General features: G+C 40.6%; 1 protein-coding gene across 5 annotated transcripts in view; it reads right to left on the bottom strand.

The window, feature by feature from the left end:
• The window catches only part of LOC113013215 (solute carrier family 41 member 3), a 35,798-nt gene continuing 20,013 nt past the window's right edge, over window positions 1-15,785 (bottom strand). For all 5 annotated transcript variants that reach the window (XM_026153937.1, XM_026153938.1, XM_026153935.1 and 2 more), the window contains 8 exons: window positions 14,399-14,470; window positions 13,938-14,082; window positions 12,533-12,679; window positions 10,596-10,740; window positions 8,996-9,075; window positions 4,310-4,444; window positions 3,566-3,714; window positions 1-297 (listed from right to left, as the gene is read on the bottom strand). In XM_026153937.1, coding sequence (XP_026009722.1) covers window positions 124-297; window positions 3,566-3,714; window positions 4,310-4,444; window positions 8,996-9,075; window positions 10,596-10,740; window positions 12,533-12,679; window positions 13,938-14,082; window positions 14,399-14,470 — 1,047 coding nt within the window. In that variant the 3' untranslated portion in view covers window positions 1-123. The remainder of the gene's footprint in view (window positions 298-3,565; window positions 3,715-4,309; window positions 4,445-8,995; window positions 9,076-10,595; window positions 10,741-12,532; window positions 12,680-13,937; window positions 14,083-14,398; window positions 14,471-15,785) is intronic.

Raw genomic sequence — 15,785 nt, 5'->3', positions numbered from 1 at the left:
TGGGAAAGATCCAAAAATGCTTTATTGTCCAATCAAAAGCATTTTTGTTAATGTAACAAAAATCGGGTTCAATACGATGGTGGCAGGCTAAGAGTTCAGTTCTTAATGGAAAAAAAAATCAGTTTATAGACCCAGGCTTTGAACCACTGACACGCAGCGGAAACAGAGAGCCAGGAAACCAGTGCCGAGCAGGTCTCCCAGGGCAGTCAGGTACGGGATGGAGAAGTTGTCAGGGTCCAGACTCCGTCTCCACATCAAACGGACAATTAGGTCAGCAACATAAAGGAGGATAGCCACCTGAAGAGAGAAGACAACTGGGCTGTGAGTGTCAAAATGAGTACTTGTAAAGTTAGCTTCTTTTCTAACTATTAGCTGCCAGTAATGGACAAATAATCTAATGATATACATGATTTAAACAGCTAAAAGGAAAAGATGGGCGGTTGAAAGTATGGCTAAAGGAATGAAGTTGGTGAATGTAATGGCCCAACTGTCGAAACTGAAAGACCTGTTGTAACAGTATAGTAATATTTAGCAACTGAAAATAAAATGATGGGGAATTTGAATAGTTTTCTAAAGGTTGTCTGTGAAGGTTCTCAGTCATCCAGGTCAGTCTAAGGAGCTTGGAAAGAAAAGCTTCTTGAAGAATTTAAAGAAGTCCAGAGGCTTTTCTTAGACTTTTCTAAAGGTTAAGGGAAAGTTGTAAAAATGGCTAATAGTTAAAGTATGGTTAAATCTGTCCCTAAAACAATGGTTGAAATGAGGAAATGTCAGCGAATAGTAAAGCAAATGATTTAAATAGTAACTGTAACATTATTAAGATTAAGAGAATAAACAATGGTTCAAGTATTAAATGTTAGCTCAAGCTGTTGGACAAAAAAAAAATGGTTTGAGGTAATTAAATGAGATTTTTAACTGCACATCATCAACTGCTGGAACAGAAAGTAACTGAATAATCAGTTAGTGATCCAGTTGCCTAGGTGGTCCTCTAAACCATTTACTATCAAGTTATATGCCAATCAGTGCTTCCCTGGAACTTGTGAAAAGTGTATCCCAGGTCCTGATCACTTCCCATCACTAACGCTTATGTCATGCGTAGTTCCTTTTAGTTGCCCAATGTCATTCTCCATCTGTGGTCTCTGTTTGGCGCTTTGCTTCTAGTTCAGATGCAGCTTACAGTTTTTTCTGATTGCGTAAGCACATTTTTTGTAACTATTGGCTAATTTTGCAAAACTCTTCACACAAATAAGAAAACCTGTCACCCAATAATCAAAACATTGTAGTTCTCTTGCAAAAGCAAACACAGCTAGATTAACCCTTCACACCTTCGTAAAAATGGTGTTTCCGTATCAAACAGTACACACAAGCCATCATCTACTAAGCACACAATGTGCCAACTGCACACTGATGGTATGAATACAAAACACATCTGGCTTTTGCTTTCTCTGTGCACAAGGTAGGCTATGTCAGTTTGAGCTCATACTTCTGTCATAGATCCATAAGCATAGAGGGATCCAAACTTCAAGTACTGGTGTTTATTCACACACATCAAAACAAACACAAGTGTTTATTTCCAAGTATAGGATTATTTGCAATCGCCATAATGACTATATGGGTTACTTGGTCTGCAGTGAACATGCTTCCTCTGTCCCCAGCATCTGGTCATCTAGCAATTCTGTAAAGTAACAATTTCAGTATTTTTACATCAGTGGTATTGGTGTGTTTCTCATTGGCATATGGCAGTGCTACAAATCTTTGTGCGAAGTGACTGTACTAACCGATTCTCATTTCAAGATGTCCTTATGGTGCTTGCTACAGTGTAGCGGCTCAAGTTAGGCTGGACCTGTTGGCCAGCTACCCTCAGGGTCATTCCACGGTTGATTACATGGTCCACTATTGTAGCTCTGATGTCATCAGCAATTCTATTTCTTACTCTTCCTACCCTTCCTCTCCCCCCTCCTCATCTTCCTCTCCCCCCTCCTCGTCTTCCTCTTGCTCCTCCTTGTCCTTGTCGTCCTCTTCATCCTACTTCTTCACCTCCACGTCCTCTTCCTCGGCCTCCTCTACTTCTCACTCTTTCTGCTCCCTCCATTGTACTCCGCACACACAGCTTACCTGTATTATAGTGCTTAGGCTGATTGCAAAGTGAACGAATTATCTAAAAAAGTTTTCACATGTGAAAGTGTGCCAGACAGTTGGCAAATTAGTGTTAATGATAGCCATACATGTGTATACTTTTGCTAGGAGTGTGTTGGAAATTTGGTAATTGAGTGTTGTGCAGTGAATTGTGCCTACAGTTTTGCAAAGTGTGTGTTACAAAATTGCAAACTGAGTGCAAAGCAGTTTTTGTGCTTTTAGTTTTGCAAACTCAGTGAGTGGTTTTGCTATAAGTCTGAATAGTTTTAGAGATTGTGCTACAGGAATCACAGTTAGGGTTTAAGCATTCAGAAGAAACTGTAAGACGCAGCTCTAACTTTGATAGTGAATGCTCTCTGTTTCCAGTTTGTGGCACACTTTAAGTTTCAGTATCATTCTGTGATTAGTTACCAACTGTCTGGCATCTAAACATGTGCGGCATTTACAAGCATGCACACTGGGCGACCGCAGCAATGTGCTAGTGACCAAAGTAAGCAACAGGACATTTGGTGCACCACACTCTCTGAGACAGATTTGAACCAGCAACCTCAGGTGATCACGCACCAGTCAGTGGGAGAACGTGCATTTTCCCCTGAAACTGACCTGAGGGAGCGACGGGGTTTTCAACCGGTCTCTAGGCCGGTGTGACTAATGCCTAAAGTGGTAGAAGTAGAGCTGACTTTAAATAAATAAGATAAGTGGTTTAAAACAACTAAAAGTAAACAGCTTTCTAACAGTTGTTTATAAAAAAGAAAGAAAGAACAAACAGCTGTTGGAGAGGAAAAAATTAAACCTAGTGGATGAATAGTTGGAGCAGATGATTAGAATGTATATCTAAAAGTGATGGTTAAATGGTTACATGGTCTATATTGATTGTATTAAGTATTTGATTATCAGCTGAAAAATCTGTGATCCGTGGCAGTGTCCTATGAAGCTTCCTAGAAATGGAATCAACTTTTCTGGGCTTGGGCTGTTAGGAAATCTGACATCTGGAACCTCCAGGAGATTACCGAGAGTGCCAAACTATTATTGACTTGGTATCAAAGGACAAAACACAGAATTCTGTTCAGTAACACAGACTTTCCAAACACAAGATAGATGATGTTATGCTGGGGATTGCGCTGGACTTTCTGCTCTATCCTGGAGCAACTCTTTATCCCAGTGAGCTGCTCAAACACACACCTGGTACAGGTCATTTCACACTTTGGTAACAGGTGGTTGCGGCCATTTTGATCAGACTGTACAAAGTCTAAGTCTATAATGTACCTTCTGATGACTGGTTTTCACAGTCTCTGTCAGACTGTCATTGGAAACTTGAGGGTCAGCTGAGAGCCAACGAGTTCATGAGAAACCGCTCAGTCTTGGCTACCATCAACAGGAAAACCCAAATGATTTCTTACAGTGTATGTGGCATGGGGCTGAATCAGTGTACCTGTATCAGAGCAGCACACAGGTAGCAGACAGTGAAGGCTATGGTGATAGGTGCCTCCTCTCCTTGTAGCAGAGAGATGGCGTAAAGGAAGACCAGGTGACCGGGTATAACGAGCATCAACAGCACCCGTGCTGACTTTGAGTTGACCCCTGGGAGACAGAAAATGTAAGAAAATAGTGCCTTTTGTTATCAACCACTGATCTGTATCACCAATCTTTTGACTCCAACTTCTAGTCTAAACTTTACTGTGATTGTATGATGTAACATAATATGAGTTATTTTACAAGCTCCACATTGTCAATATTGTCACCACTTATAGTTAATCTGACATCAACAGCTGACTTTTTACACATTCTGCAGACTCTGATTGACATCAGCATTATTGGAAGTCTTATTTGCAGTCAGCTAATAGATCAAGCCCCACATTCACACGAGCTGGCCGTTTGTCTCTGGCTGAAAATGACGATGATGGTGGTGAGACAGTGAGTTTAAAACTATGGTGTGGCGGGGCCTGTTGGGTGGCCCTGGGGCTGTAGCTCTTGGGTTTGGATTTCGTGAAGAGGCTGGCTCTTCCTGGGGTTCAGGCAGGTTGGGGTGGGCTGATTCTGTGTCTAGAATGCTTGATTCCAGCCCCTCATTAGTAGAATTTGTTTTTTACCAATGCCTGTTAGGACATTTAAAGTCAGTTTCCTTAAATCGTTTAAATTTCTGGTTTAGAGAGCTTCCACCGCATGGCAGCATTACCTGAGGAGAAGAAGGTGATGCAGGGATTGGGCCAGTGCTGCCTCATCTTGTAGGGTAGCACCCCTGGGATGCTCCAAAAGTGCAGATAGGTAGAGATCCTGCTGGCCTGGATGGCTACCAAGTTGCCACCCACTCCTATGCATGGGAAGAGAAGGCAAGAGGATGAACGAGCTGAGTCAAAGATGACGTAAACAAAGCAAGAGAAACTACAGGGTGGTTACCAAAGTTCTCTCCCACAAAGAACAGTAAACACAGCTTTAGTGACGCTTAATCTCATTTATTGCTGCCGGCACACAAATTAGGCCAAATAATGACACACTCTTGGCACAGCTGTGATCCGGACAGGGTCTGCAGAGAGACGCGAGCCAGAGCAACGCTAAAGCCTGACCACTCGAGTCACAGTAACTGAAACATAAGAGAGATGAGTACAAAAGAGCACTGCAAAGTGTGGAGACTAGTCGCACATGCACGTGGAACGCCACACAAATAAAACTGTCGGTAAAAATCAGAATGGGACAAATTCTGGCATAAATATTGTGTCAATACTGGTTGAGCATGAACTGTTTGATGAGCCATTTTCTGATTTCTAATGTGCTCCAGGTGGGTTACACAATCAAACTGGAAGATAAGATGCTGGGTGAAACGAATTTGTTCGCCTCTTCAAAGTCGCATTTCGACACAATCAAGGACAGCTTTTGCAGATCCCGCTGCTTTTCACAGTCCATTTTCATCTGGTGTTGACAGTGATATCTGTGACAACTCGGTTATGTCAAGCACCCTTCCAAGTACTTAGCCCCACAAAAAACAAAACCAAACAAAAAAAAAAAGAGAGGCACAGTTGCCATTAGGATAGGGAGAGGGGTGTTTTGTGAGGAAAACATAATGCTGGTTATATTTTGCAAGCCAGAATAGGAAATTTAAACCAGATGGGAAATTTAGAAATTATAAGCGTGGCGCAAAGAGCGTACGAATTATGAAACAGCCAGAGGATGGGCAGAATCAAAATGAGAAACAGTGACAGGGAGGATCTGTGGTTATTCAAGGCCCTATGAGCTGTGCCAGCACACTGGCTGTGCATCATTAGTGGTTTACATTGACTTCTCTCCTATACTCATCGGCTCTCTGCACGCATCACCTCACAGCCAAACCACTCGGCCTTAGGGCTGCTTCTTTTTTGCTTCCTCTTCTCTATGTCATGATGCAGTTTTCATTAAGGCATAAGTTTGACACACATTAAAGATGACGATCAGGTCTCTATAAGCACAGTGTGACGATCTCTCTGCTCGTCCTTATGTTTATTTGACAGGTTTATGGTACACACTGTACTACTGCGTCTCAAAAAATGTATATTTTACAGATTCAGTGCACATAAACAGAAATATTTCACCTTTTTCTTTTAATAGCTCATGAAAAGCAGGAATCCAGTATCTCAGATTTAAGTATGTCAATAAATTACTATTCAAACAGCATAAACACCTTACATCTCTCACCCTTGTTTAGCACATACAGCCGCAATCATTTGGCAAACTTCTGATTTAATGGTTACCCGGATGACGATCATTCACATCCTCCAGGAGAGGATGAACAGTGTTAAAACTGCTACCAAATGGTTCACTGACCATGTTAATACTGTCCTGCCAACTCACCTCACCTAAACTCTAAAAGAATCTTGAAGGTATTGTGAAGAGGAAGATGAAAAACACGCAGGCAGAGCTGAAGGCTGCTGTCAAAATAACACCTCAGCAGTTCCACATGCTGACTGCCTCCGTGCCACGCTACATTTATGCAGTAATTTGTGGTGATGGAGCTCCCAACCAAGTATTAACATCTTAAAGAAACATACATTTCAGAAGCTGGACATTCCTGTACTGTAAATCCTGTTTTTTTATTGACCTGAGGAGATTTTCTAATGATTTTTGGGATGCTTTTTAATGCTGGTAAGTTGGACACATGGGTACTATGGGAACCGATTGGCTTTGGGAACCAACACCAAGTGGCCACTAGATGAACTGCAGTTTTTAGCTTCATTTTTAAATTTTTGTTTGTTTTTTATGCTTGCCTCTAAAAGAGTAGCTTGACTTGCTGCATCTTATTACTCATGTATTTGCATCATTATAATGGCACAATCGAATCAACCACAAATAGTTTGCCAAGTCTACTTAGCTGCTGTTGCAACGCTCGACCTTTTCAAATTTTGTCTGTGGCTGTTTTGTTTGTGATTGTAGCTACTCTGACAGTTGGTTCTTCTTATTCTCTTCTTATTTGACACAACAGCAAAGGTGATGTAGATAAAGTCAGCATCCTCAAAAGTAAACGACCTAAGTAGAAGCTAATAGTCCCATCAAAAGAGCATTTATTTTATTTTATTGTAAGATAATAGTATTAAGTCAAACAATATGGGAATGAAGAAACTGTAGTTCCTGTCCAGTTATGGCAAGCTCCAACACTGATGTTAAAATGGTTGATTTTAAAGCAGAAATAATATGTTTATAGCTAGGTATAAAAAAACAAAATAAAACAAACAATATTTATACTGTAGGCAGTTATACGGTACCAAGTGCCTGCTAGGTCTTCCCAAATGGTTAGCTGATGACCTAGCATGCTAGTAGGGCTGTTCGATATAACGATATATATCGGGTGACGATATAAAAACGTCTATCGTTTCATTTTACGCTATCGTTTGTTTCGTGGTGTCGGAAAATAAACTGTTTACGGTAATATTTTTTCATTGTTTTGATGGTCACTGTAGTGGCTATATTAATTTCTTAAAGTTCTCTTTTTCTCTTTTAATATAACCACACTACGGACAGACAAGCGCCTGTTTTTATGCGTTGTGGTTAGCAACAACGACGGTAACACCATCGCGTGTCTGCTTGTTTATGTTTCACGTAAACCTTTCACAATAAAGCTCAAGATCCTGTTGAGACTTTTCAAAATAAACTGAAAGAGCAGATTATTTACGGATGAGAAGTAAAAAAGAGCCGCCAGGTGCTAAAAAATAAACCTTAGACTCAAACGTTAGAACAGGCTTTTCCCCGCAGCACGCCGTGTAATAAATACTCACAAAGAAAACGGCGGCTGTTACAACTTATGTCTAAAATTGTATAGTTTCATGCATCTGTTAAAACACTCGATTCCAGCTACATGACGCGCAGCTGGAAACACTTCCCGCAAGTCGAGCTGCCCGAGATTCACAGAATTTACAGAAAATGTTACATTTTTGTGATTTATATCGTTATCGGACGATAGATGTCTTATATTGGGATATGAGATTTTGTTCATATTGCACAGCCCTACATGCTAAGCCCTTTTCCAAATATAAAAAAAAAACTAGAGTCAAGAAACCAAACTTCAAACTTTAAAACAGTCGTCCACAAACCAGTAGTTGATGTCATGCTGGCTAGGTCCATCTTTTATCTGCAGTCTATAATTTAGAACCATATCCCTGTTTGGCTGCTTCGCTTTCAATAGTTGGTCAAATAGGTGAGAAACTAGATTTATTCTTCACTCTTTTCCATTTTTAAATCACAAAATATTGCATTTTAGGTACAAGTGATTATATTTTGGTAAAAGAAGAACTCTGATTAAGCAAAATAAAACATAGAAATTGAGTTTCCAAAAGATGCACGAAAGCAGTTTGATGCCCTTACATCACGGCTCTGGTGCATAAGGAAAAAGTTGGTTCTTCTCAAATGTTCCAGTGGTTTTAAGGCTTCATTTACAGGACATTTTGGCAGTTCTTCAGGTTTTAGCCCATTAACTTCAAATCATGTGTACTTTAACATTAGGGCTGAACATTTTCCGAAGCATCACATATGATTTTAGACTGGTTTCCCGCTAGCAGCTGGTTTCAGTTCATTTCACAATGGCAATTAACATCCACTTGGAAAAAAAAGGCTCAAGTACTTGAGGAGAGGTCATCATGCATGGTAATTTAGACTGTTCTGAATGCCCCCAATTGGTATTACATAATATGTTCTTAGTGCTTTGGCGGTGAATATAAACAAAATTGTTGCCAAATTCAAAATTTTACTTCAGCAAAGTTCTTGTCCTGCTTCCTGTGTTTAGACAAGATTTTAATATTATGAGAAATATGGCTTCAGTTTTCAAATTAAATAGGATTATGTAGAAAAACACTGAACACTGATATCCAGTCAGTCTGGATGGGTCATCCACCGACCACATTTATATTTTTCTTCCGTGTTTACAGCTTTTTAATGTCAGACGTCAGAGCTGTTAAACACACAAAATAGTAGCGTTTACAGTTTTCTTGGAAGGAAATCAATAAAGAAAAATCCTTTGATCAAGTCAAAGTATTTGGATGGGGATTTTAGATGCACTCAAATCCTGGTAAAATGAAATATTTCAGCCGTGCCCCGAGAGGTGGACTGTGCTGTTAAATCTGTGCTTACTGTGGTGCTCATGCACAACAAACCCGAACATGAGCAGCTATCACTATTTCTAAATCAAATGAGAGTTTGACATTAAATTTTAAGCTCATTTGATTTAACTGCAGCACTTTTTCAAATTTTATTACTATACCCATGTGACACAGATCTCAACTTCCTACAACTTTGAGCTGGCTGACACACAGAAACTCACTGTCATCAACTACCGCACAGGCATTTGTACAGACATGTTCAAGTAATTACATGTGGCACCGTTTCATTTTAGAGACCTGCTTACCATTAATGACAGGAGTGAAGATAGCCATACCCTCGAAGTTGGGATCACTCACTGTCTTGTCCAGTATAAGGCCTCCAAAGCTGGACAGCACAAACACAAAGGCAATCACAACACAGCAATACAACCTATGTACTCATATGCTGTACATACAGCGTGATGCATGATTTCTTAGTTTTGGTCCATATTTGTCACACTTACAGAGTTCACATCATCAAACCAATGTTATTAGACCAACGTAACCCCAGTCAACACAGATGCTGTTTTTAAATGAAAAGCTCTCCAAACCTACCTGCCCTACAGACAAAAGTAACAGCCACTAATTCTAATAAGCAGCTGTGCCACCATTGGCGGTGAGAACTACAAGGAAGCATTTGTGATAACTGGCAGTGACTCGTTCCCATCGTTGTGGAGGAATTTTGGCTCTCTCTTCTTTTGCTTTTAGGATTTGTGTCACTAGACCACTCCAAAACCTTCATTTTGTCCTTTTAAGCCATTCCGAAGTGGAGTTGCTGGTGTGATTTAGATCATTGTCCTGCTGTATAATTTGAGTGCCCTTGAGCTTCAGGGCACAAACTGATGGCCAGACATTCTTCTTCGGGATTTTCTGGTAGAGAGCAGAATTCATGGTTCCATCATGGGATTGCTTTGCTGCTTCAGTCATCCGAATCCTGAAGCAGCAAAGCAATCCCAGACCGTCACACTACACTTGGTATACCGTTCTTTTTAATTAAATGCTTTGTTAGTTTTATGCCAATCGTAACGGGACTCAAACTTTCCAAAACGTATATTTTTCCAAAAGTCTCAGCGATCATCAAGATGGTTTATGGCAAATGTGAGATGAGCCTTTGTGCTCATGCTTGTCAGCAGTGGTTTTCTCCCTGGAACTTTTTGTCAAGCGTCTTTTTTATTGTTGAGTCATGAATTCTGACCTAAACTAAGACCAGCGGTTCTTTAGATATTGTTCCGGGTTATTTTGTGATCTCCGTGATGAGACGTTGGTCTATTGCACTAGCTTTGGTAGGTCAGCCACTCCTGTGAAAGTTCACCACTGGTCCAAGTGTCCTCCATTTGTGGACAATGGCTCTCACAGTCACCTTCATTCTGTCAAAGTCCCAAAGTCTTAGAAATGGCTTTGTAACCCTTTCCAGACTGCCACTGGATATATGTCATTGATTTTGTTGCTCAGCTGTTTCTTTAGATCAGGACAAGATGTGTTGCTTGTTGAGGTCTTGCAGCTTCTTCACTCCACTTCTGGGAAGATTGGCAGTTAAGTGATGGACATCAAATTGCTGTGGAAATGACCTTATAGTATTTCCCAGATTGATGGGCAGCAACAATAGCTCCTCTCAGATGATTGTTAATGTCTTTCCACTTTGACACATGAATGATCCAGATCTCTATAAAGTTGCTCACACTTTATAGGGCTAAGCAGCAGCCTGTTAATTCTTATAGGAGAAGTAAGAGTAGACTTCATACGTCATAAAAAATACTTTTTAATAGGCCTGTATATGTGCAAGAGCCATAAACACACAAAAAACAAATCTATTCACATATAAAGTGCTGTTTATTATTATTCTAGATTAAGTGTTTGAGTGTCTACCTGCTAATGGACATGGCCACTATTACGGGCTGCCATCCTGAACGGAGAACCTCTCTGATCTGAGGGCTTTGTCGGGCCACCAACACCCAGACCGGGATGAGACAGAGAAAGACCAGACACACCATAGGTGACAGGTACCATATGTCTAAAAAAAGAGAGACAGAGAGACAAAGACATTATACTGAAGGTCTCCAAAGAAAGAAAGAAAAAAAGGAGACAAATCCAGTCAGTTATGGGCATGTCTGCATGGGTATGAAAAATGTTATTCAACACAACATTAAAGGCTTTACAGTTTTATACTACATATACAGTAAGTCTGTGATGTAAATGATACTGGCATTTTATCCCCCCTGTACACATACATGACAACCCTCTCAATTTTTCCGGGAGAATCCCGAATTTCAATGCTCCTCCCGAAAATCTCCTTGAGCCACCACTCTCTCGAATTTCTCCTGATTTTCCACCCGGACAACAGAATTGAAAAACCATATCCCAGAATTCATAGCGCGGCCCAGCCAATTCCAGTTTCCAACAATGGCGGCAGCTACTTAGAGTAATAAGAGTAATATTTAAAACTTTCTGGGTCACAATATAAACTTTTAGCATATTTTCAGGCGAGAATGTAGCTGTGTAAACTTTAAATATCTGAACCGACGAGAACAGCGAACTCCCAGCACATCGTTTTCAAACCCCCGCGGTCTTTCGCTACTCAGGTTAAACATGATATATAACTCACTTAGATAACCTAAAAATGTTATTGTTTGACTTATTTCAGTGTTTTTATTTGTTCCTGAGTAAATCGGTTTGGCTGAGATTGAAGTTATTAGATTAGAATAGATTAAATAAAACTTTTAAACCCTTGGGAGGGTTGCTCCGGGGTTTTCACACATATGTACATTTACATCACATATGCCAAATAACTAGATGCAGAGGAACACATCTATAATCACCCTTTTTTTGTGTATCAAAATGTCTCAGGGTGTCATTTTGATACACAGTGCACACACACTACAGTGTGTGTTGTGTATACACAGTGCATTCTCACAGTGTGTGTGGAAAAATCTGCCTTTTGCTGCCATCTTCTGGCAGAAAAAAGTCAGTTAAATCTTTCCTTCCAAATTTCAAGGGCACCAAAATACCCTGTATCACTTGTTTTTCACTTGTCACTGGCAGCCACCAGTGCTACCCCTCAGCCTCCCAGCCGAGGGCATCTATGGTATAAATTTGAAAACCTAGGCGATTTCCTTCTTCAGTTATTACACTCACAAGACTATCAGAAAAACTGACCTCTGACCTTGTCCAAGATTTCACCTCATCTAAGATTTTTAGTAGCAGCACCAATGGGATGAATTTAAAAAGCCTGTGTTGCCTCGTTTGAAGCACCGTGCTACGCAGCTCCGGGGCCACAACCGTTATCTCAAACAATAAACTGTGTTAAGGCCGTGGCTTGTAACACAACACCCATTTACTTTCTGAGAGATGTCATTTATTAACAAAAAAAGAAAAAAAAGAAAACATGCAACCAAAACAGATCAAGCACAAAGGCTGGGTCATGAAGGAGAACAAGTGGGTAGAGCTAAGGAGGCGAACAGCCACAAACCAAATACTTCACAGATCACCAGAGGGCGACACCTAGGACATCACATCCAAACAAACACACACAGACATTAACAATAGCAGTGCTAGTGATCTGTAATATTAGAAACTAATTTTATTATTATTATTTAATTTTTTTGTAAATTCTGGATGCTGATCTGGACATACTCCAAAGGTCAATTCTAAGCTGTGTGAAAAATGAAATTTTTAATCCAGCCATAGGTTTGTGAATATAAGGAAAAATACGCACAGTTAAAAGTAAAAAAAAGCCAGGAACTTTAGTGAAACCCAGTGAGCTTGAGATCATATAGTTGCTACTGACATCTCGGCTTTTTCCTCACCTTTATACTCATAGAGCGCGCTGCTGACCCCAGCCAGCAGGGACAGGGTGATCAAATCCCCCAGACTCGCAGCAATGGGAGTGGCCACATTGTCAGGGTTGATTCCCACTTTCCTCGAGCCGATGATGACTCCAATCATCACCAGGCCTGCACAACAGAGTGTGAAGGGACAGAAACACAAAAGACGTGAGACGCTTACACTTTCAATCAACATACGGGGAAAACACAACTGTAGAAAGAAAGAGCCAATTCAGCTTCTTTCATCATGTTTGTGAGACAACAGAATGCTGACGGAAGCTTTTAGCTGGAATTTGTTCGTTTTTCTATATCAACAAAGACAACTGTCAACACGCCAACCTGTCTCACAGAGTGATAGCTGGCCTGGAAAGAGAAAAGAAAAACAAAAGGGTATGAGTAAAAAAACGAATTACAGAGAAACTGAAATGACAGTGTAGAGAGAGACAGTGACGAGGTTTCCCCTGCAGAGCAGAAAATGAAACAAGGACAGTTTTGTTCCTTCACGCATCAGTCCTGCTTAACACCAGAACACTTAAGGTGAGCATGAACTATGGATTATTCGGGGAGTGCATGCTGAGACGGGTAATATAAGGACAGGCACACAGATGAAAGCTGTTTGATTGAAATTTGTTTCACAACAATGAGAAGCCACCCTAAAACACTGTCAGAATAATAACATTAGCTTGTATAACTGTCAAACTGTTACGTATTGTTTGTTATAGTTACAACGAATCACATTCACACCTAGCAGCTTAAATTAAGACCTTAAAAACGGTAGCATCTGCATGGGTGTGTGTCGTTCTGTCTGTCAACATGACAGCTTGAAAAGTTTTTTGTGAATTCTGAGAAAATCTTGTGGGAGTGTGGAGTGGGGTCATGTTAACAACCTATTAAATCCACCGAGGTCTTCAAAGTCAACTTTATTTATTGGTTGAAAATTGGCAAAAAGCCTTATAGCATAGAAACTATGATTATTACACGTGTGGTGTGTATTGCCCACATATAGAAAGTCCTGTATAAAGATTAAAATATCATGACACATTTGACCTCTGACCTCAAGTTCAACAGATTGATCTGAAGGTCAAAGTGATAATAAAGCTATATAGAGCTATTTAGAACTATGTATCTTACATCCAATCAGAAAGTTCCTCTGTCAGGAGGTACTGATGGTGCCTTTTTTATGTGTCTAGTTTGACTATCATAACATCATGAAGAATGTGAGTACAGCTGGTACTCTGGAGTGAATGCTTCATCTGGTTCTTCTAGTTACAGCTTCCGATTTGACCCCTGACCCCTAAACGAAACTGTATGCTTGGGTGACTATATGCTAGAATAACTGACTGTTATTCGAATTTCCAAATAAAGAACATCCCCGCAGCTTACTTACCTAAAGACAGAGCAGCTACAAAGGCGGTGGTGATACTGCTGGCGCACAGGACAGCTGCTTGTTCCAGTTCAATGCCTCCTCTGGAAATCGCCCCTAAACAAATTGCTGCCACTGCGGCGAGGAATCCTACCACTGTGGCCTGGACCTGCCGAAACAGGACAGAGCACAGCAGCGTCAGGCCCCGGCTAAAGTAGGATAGTGAATTTAACATTCAGAACACTGACGGACAGATGTTGGAAGCAGCAATTTTTATGAGTGAATATTTTTTGGCACATTTTTCTCCAAAAAATGGCTTCAGGAATCGTTTAGCCTAAAAAACTGAAGTGGAGTGAGTTTGTACTTAAACACAATGCAGAGAGCAAACTGAAGACAGGAGTCCTGAACTTCTGAACAGTGACAGTCCAGCCCATTATTTACTCTTTTCATATTTTGGGTGTAAATTTCTCCCCGGCATACCTTACCTGAATAAGTGCCAGATTGCTGCACACCATGGTCCATTGTTTATCAGGGTCATCCATTTGGCCTGTGTTAGCCTGCAAACATGGAGTCATGATTCATATGTTGAGGCAAAGGCTCTCACTCAAATAACACAGGTCTGAAAGAAGAAAGTTTTTTGTTAAGATATATATATATATATATATATATATATATATATATATATATACATGGCAGCCTGTTCTAACGTTTGGGTTTGTGGTTTATTGTTAGCACCTGACAACTTTTTGCTTCTTATTCATAAACTCTCTCCATACTCTTTCACATGATACTTGCGTTGATGGCAGAAGAGGCTTGTAGTTTTTGGTGACTGGCAGAGACCAATTTGCGGCATAATTTCATAGGCAATGAAAAATATCTTGCAGTAAACAGTGTGTTTTGCAACAGCATGACATAAATGATAGAGTATAATATGAAAAGGTAGATGTTTTAATATCATCATCCAATGTATCCATCGTAGCCCTATTGGTAAGTGTGTGTTTCTAAAGCAAGGGTGTCCAACTCCAGGCCTCAAGGGCCGCTGTCCTGCAGGTTTTCATTTTATTTCATTTCATTTATTTATTTATTTCACACTTGGTAAAACAGATCAAACAAACCAACCACACTTTCTATCAACAAAGCACTACAACCATGTGTGAAAAGGAGCAGGAAGAAGAAAATATTCTTATTAAACCCTGCCAGGCCTCATTACCAGGCCTCTCGTGAACTTCAAGACATGTTGAGGAGGTAATTTAGCCATTTAAATCAGCTGTGTTGGGTCAAAGACACATCTAAAACCTGCAGGACACCGGCTGTTGAGGCCTGGAGTTGGACACCCCAGTTCTAAAGCCTCTCCACCAGAGGCCTGGGAGTTTGAGGGTCCTGTGCAGTGTCTCGTTGTTCCTAGGACTGCACTATTCTAGACAGAAACCTCTGAGTTGTGCAAAGAATCTGATGGAAGCACTCTTCCAGTTTGGGGGGTTACAGCTCCTAATGCTCCTATTACCACTGGGACCACTTTCGACTTTACCCTCTACGTCTGCCCCAGTAACTCCTTCAGCCCCTCTACTCCTCTATTGTTGCTGTGTGCTGGGATTGCCACATTTATCACAACTGCCGTCTTCTGCTGCTTGTCAAGCATCACTATATCCATCTCGTTCGCCAGGAGCTGCTGGTCCATCCAGAACTCAAAAGTCCAACATGACCTTACTCATATTGTTCTCAACCACCTTTGGTGGTGTCTCCCATCAGGAGTTGGGGACTTTTATTTCATTTATGGTACAATTATTTCTGTACACTGTCCCAATCACTACACTACAATTGGCTACAACCTTCTATTGTGTGTTGGATGTCTCTGGGTCCACATTGCACAAT

The sequence above is a fragment of the Astatotilapia calliptera genome, chromosome 20 (genome assembly GCF_900246225.1).
Source record: "Astatotilapia calliptera chromosome 20, fAstCal1.2, whole genome shotgun sequence".
In the NCBI taxonomy this organism is placed as follows: Eukaryota; Metazoa; Chordata; class Actinopteri; order Cichliformes; family Cichlidae; genus Astatotilapia; species Astatotilapia calliptera.
This window is presented reverse-complemented; position numbering and strand designations above follow the sequence as displayed.